The sequence below is a fragment of the Chenopodium quinoa genome, unplaced genomic scaffold, assembly GCF_001683475.1.
Source record: "Chenopodium quinoa cultivar QQ74 unplaced genomic scaffold, ASM168347v1, whole genome shotgun sequence".
In the NCBI taxonomy this organism is placed as follows: domain Eukaryota; kingdom Viridiplantae; phylum Streptophyta; class Magnoliopsida; order Caryophyllales; family Amaranthaceae; genus Chenopodium; species Chenopodium quinoa.
The window spans coordinates 8,313,991-8,318,300 of record NW_018742914.1 but is presented as its reverse complement, the minus strand read 5'-3'; the positions used below and the strand labels follow the sequence as shown (position 1 = coordinate 8,318,300).

At 30.3% G+C, this 4,310-nt stretch overlaps 1 protein-coding gene across 1 annotated transcript; it reads left to right on the top strand.

Annotated features, from left to right (window-relative positions):
• The first annotated feature begins 3,299 nt into the window (after window positions 1-3,299).
• Window positions 3,300-3,827, top strand: LOC110727796. Its single transcript, XM_021907365.1, has one exon. It carries the CDS (start codon window positions 3,474-3,476, stop codon window positions 3,609-3,611), a length of 138 nt encoding a protein of 45 aa, XP_021763057.1. The 5' UTR covers window positions 3,300-3,473; the 3' UTR covers window positions 3,612-3,827.
• Window positions 3,828-4,310: the final 483 nt, after the last annotated feature.

Below are 4,310 nucleotides of genomic sequence, written 5' to 3'. Positions count from 1 at the left end.
AGTAACCCCTATCTAGCTATAACATTGATTGAGTAACCACTATAACACTGACCAAGTAACCCCTATAGCACTAACGAAATAACTCTTGTAATAGTTGGTGATACGGTTTGGCCAGCTACATATAAATGTTTGTGATTAAATATATTATAAATGGATCTTATTTTAAAGAACTTTTTAAAACGATTTTGATGATGGAAATAGAATTGAGTTATAGAAAATTTATTAAAAGTTATGATTAATTTTGTATATATGAAATATTAGAATTCTATCGATAATAAAACTCTATACAACAATTTTATCTTAAAAAAATCGCTTACTTAGCATCATACGTGTCACAATAATAACTATTTATCTATCTCCTATGTGGCTCAACACTTGGCGAAAAATTAAAATGGCAAGTATCGTTGTCTCGTGGTGTTGCTGCGAGACCGACTTTATATATTAGTGATATGATATGATATGATATGATATGATATGAATGTGAATTATATAATCCGCCTATAATACCTCATGTATTCAAGTAAACCTAATCCAATGTGAAAAGGTAGTCACTTTCAAGAGATGTATAGTAATGTGATCATTATATTTAAAAAAAAAAAATCTCTTGCAACATAATATAGTATGAGGTGTTTTTTTTTTTTTTTTTTTTTTTTAAAAAAAAAAGTTGGTACGGAGAAGGGCCCTACCGAGCTGGAACCTCTCACAAGTCCTCCCGACCGGGTTAGCGGGCTAGGCACTTTGGGGGTGGGGGGAATGGTAAGGGAATCCCCACCCCCAAAGTGCCTCTGGTGGGGATTGAATTCCCAATCTCAAGGTTGCAAGGTACAACCCTTTCCACTAAACCAAGCTTAGCTTGGTATATAGTATGAGGTATGGTATGACTGTAATTGCACAAAGTTATGTATACAAACTACAATTAATTTTGCATAACGTTACAAATAATTAATAATAAATTTTAGGAGGGAATCAAGCAAATGCAACGGTTTGATAGCTTAAAACAAAGGGTCAGAAACCTCTTTTTCCTTAGCCGCATATACCCAACTTTTATTCAATTAAACAACTAAATAAACCGTAGCATCTTTCATTTTATGCTCTTATATTGTCATTGATGACTTCTGCTTCTCCATGTCTTTTCCTCTAAATTGGTCTTGTCCATGCCATTACTATTACTATTTTAACTATATATTATTTTATGATTAATATCATAATCTTAAATTATTTTTAGGAATCTAAATTTCAATCGTTGAGCATATGACATAATATTCCACTGTACTAACAACACTAACTTAAGATATTATAGACTTAATTTCAAAATATATATATATATATATATATATATATATATATATATATATATATAATTAGATTTTTTGAATTTAAATAATTAATTTAGCCGAGATTTTTGACTCTTTATTGGCAAACATTAGGGTACCATCCATTAATTATTTAAACCTCTAGTTACAGGACATTTGTAGAGTAGTAGTCTAAGGCTAACCCTAAAAACTACTTGGAAGTAAATTTGTATTCACTATATATTCATGGATCACCCATCTAATAAAGTTAGTAGGTCAATTTTGGACTCAAGCATAGCAAGGCTTTTTGGGGACCAAAACCTAAGAAAATAAGTTTTGGATATGCCCATTCCATGATCCATATGCAAATATATCTTTTGTATGCATTTAATTTGATAGGTTGAAATAGTTTGGTGGTTTGCCTTCATAAGGTAATGTTGGTACCTAAAACTAGTTACTATTCATTGAACCATCATTCTTAAACTAAAAACAAAAGGTGTGGACATAATAACTATGTCTCATATTGTAGCTCTTGTTTCTTATGTTAACGTAACTGTTAATCTGCTATTGTATGTCATATGCTATTATACTTGATATACACGTGAATAATGCATTATGTGTTTTGAGAAGCCAAGATTAAATTTCGTCCATATGAAAATTCGATTAGTCATATATTCGATTCTTCGAAGCTTGAATTGTACTTATGATGTATGCATTAAACTATTTTTGTCATCTTCTATGAAAATTAACATAGTTAAATTATATTTATGATCATTTCACCTTTAAGTACTGTGATTACATAAGATTATAATTTATTTACTACTCTATTAAATATTTTAGTATAAGATAAGAGTAAATACCAAAATTTTAGCTCTTCATATCCCCTTTATATATATGTGAAGGACTAAAGTACATGTTTTTACCACCCCTAGTGATAAGGGTTAATAATTTTACTGACTGGTCCATTAGTCCATTACACATTTACGATGGTCCCATGATGTTTTTGCGAGGTGAAGTAAATTTAAAAAATAAATAAAACGACTTGATAAGGAAATATCAAACTATCTTCTTCATGCAAACAATGTACCCTGTTTCTTCATTTTAAATATTTCTCAACTCCTTCCCAACCCTAAATTAATAAGATAGAAAGAAAAAAATATAATATACATTTTTGTAGGTAAATAATAAAGGAATAAAAATTGTACTATATACAACAAACTTATGTTAACATGTGTAGTCACTACTCACTAGTCAACCCAAGAGGTTTAAGCCTATTTGGCAATTAACCGATAGCTGGTTGATATAGATGGTTGAATCAACGAATTGACAAAAGCTAAATACTTTGTATTTTGTCAAACACCAAAATAGCTTATTGCAATAAATGCTCAAACAACTCTTATGTTGGGTTTTAGCTTATTGATTTCCAACAATTTCTTTAAATCATCTATTCTCCAAACACAGTACCAAAAATAGTTGATCTTGTGATCAAAAGCCATCTAATTGCTCCCAAAAATTTATAGTATTATTAATCATCGCTTTACCAACAAAATATTATATAATTTCATCAATTTTATACAAGAGCTACGAAATAAAATCAATATTCAATACAAAGAATTCAATTATCACGAGTACACAGTTTCTCCAGTTTTATAAATTACAACGTCCAACACACTTATCTTTAGAAATAAGGTCATGTAAAAATCTTATCAGATTCATTTCAATAAACCTATACTTTCATTGTATTAACCTTTTATAATTTTTACCATTATACAGTATTAAACTATACTTTTAGAAGCCCGCAAGTTATAATTATAATAATATTGAAGAAACAACGAAAATATAAGCTTGTCAAGGTGAAATGAACCCCTAATATTAAAATCATAAAATTCTCATGTGGCAGGGACAGAAAGACAGAGAGATAGAAAAAAAAGGAAGGAGAGGAGAGAAGGGGGGGTCTTTAAAATTAAGGGTAAGAGATTCCATTTTTAGGGGGTAGGGGCCCTAGGTATTTTGTCATTTGGACCACTTTCTCTCTCCTCTTCTTCTATAAGTACCCTTCTTTTTCTTCTTTCCTTTCATTCTCCAAAACTTCTAACCAACTACAGTTACAAACAAATTCTCTCATATTACATACTCTGTTTTCCTCTGTCTCTTCTCTCTTTACAACAAAATTATATTATTATGGGTAATTCAAGAATGATGAAAGATTCTGAGAAAAGAATTTCAAGCAGAAAATTAGGAAGATTTTTGAGTGAACAAAGAGGAAGGCTTTATATTATCAGAAGATGTATTGTTATGCTCCTTTGTTCTCATGATTAATTCCTCTGTTTTCCTCTGTTTTTTCTTCTTTTTTTCTTAATTTTTAGGGAGTGATTCTTCTCTAATTTAGAATTTCCAATTGTATATATGGAAAGAGTGATTCTGCTACATTTTTAGGAAAGGTTGCTAAATTATCATTAGCTCCTTTGTCTCTTTTTTGTTCCTTGTAAATGATTGAATATCTCAGTAACAATGGCTAATTTCTGCTTTGGAACACTTCATTTCTCCACTATTTTATTATAAGTATACATACACATCCGAGTGTATCTAAAATTGTGCTCATGTCACACTTCAGTTTTCCTTAACTACGATCTCAGCTCTATACTCTTATACAGAATCTGTTATACCACCGGATATACCTAAAATTGTATGTGTTCATAACACTTCAGTTTTGCCACGATATTAGGTATAAACTCATGTACAAATTCTATTGTACATTTGAGTGTACATAATAGAATGCATACGTATGAGTTGAGTTGTACGTCAGACTGTTTGTGATTCAAGTTAGTGTGATTATTATTCCAAAATTTCATGGCAATCATAGCTAGAAAAAAAGAGTATCATTATGTAAATCTCGTGCTCACTGTTACTATGATGATGGGTTCATTATGTGATTTATGTAATTCATGCTCGTGGCTTATAGTCTTGGGATTGGCAAGCAGACAGGTAATACGTCTTTTATCCTGTATTTCTTATGTT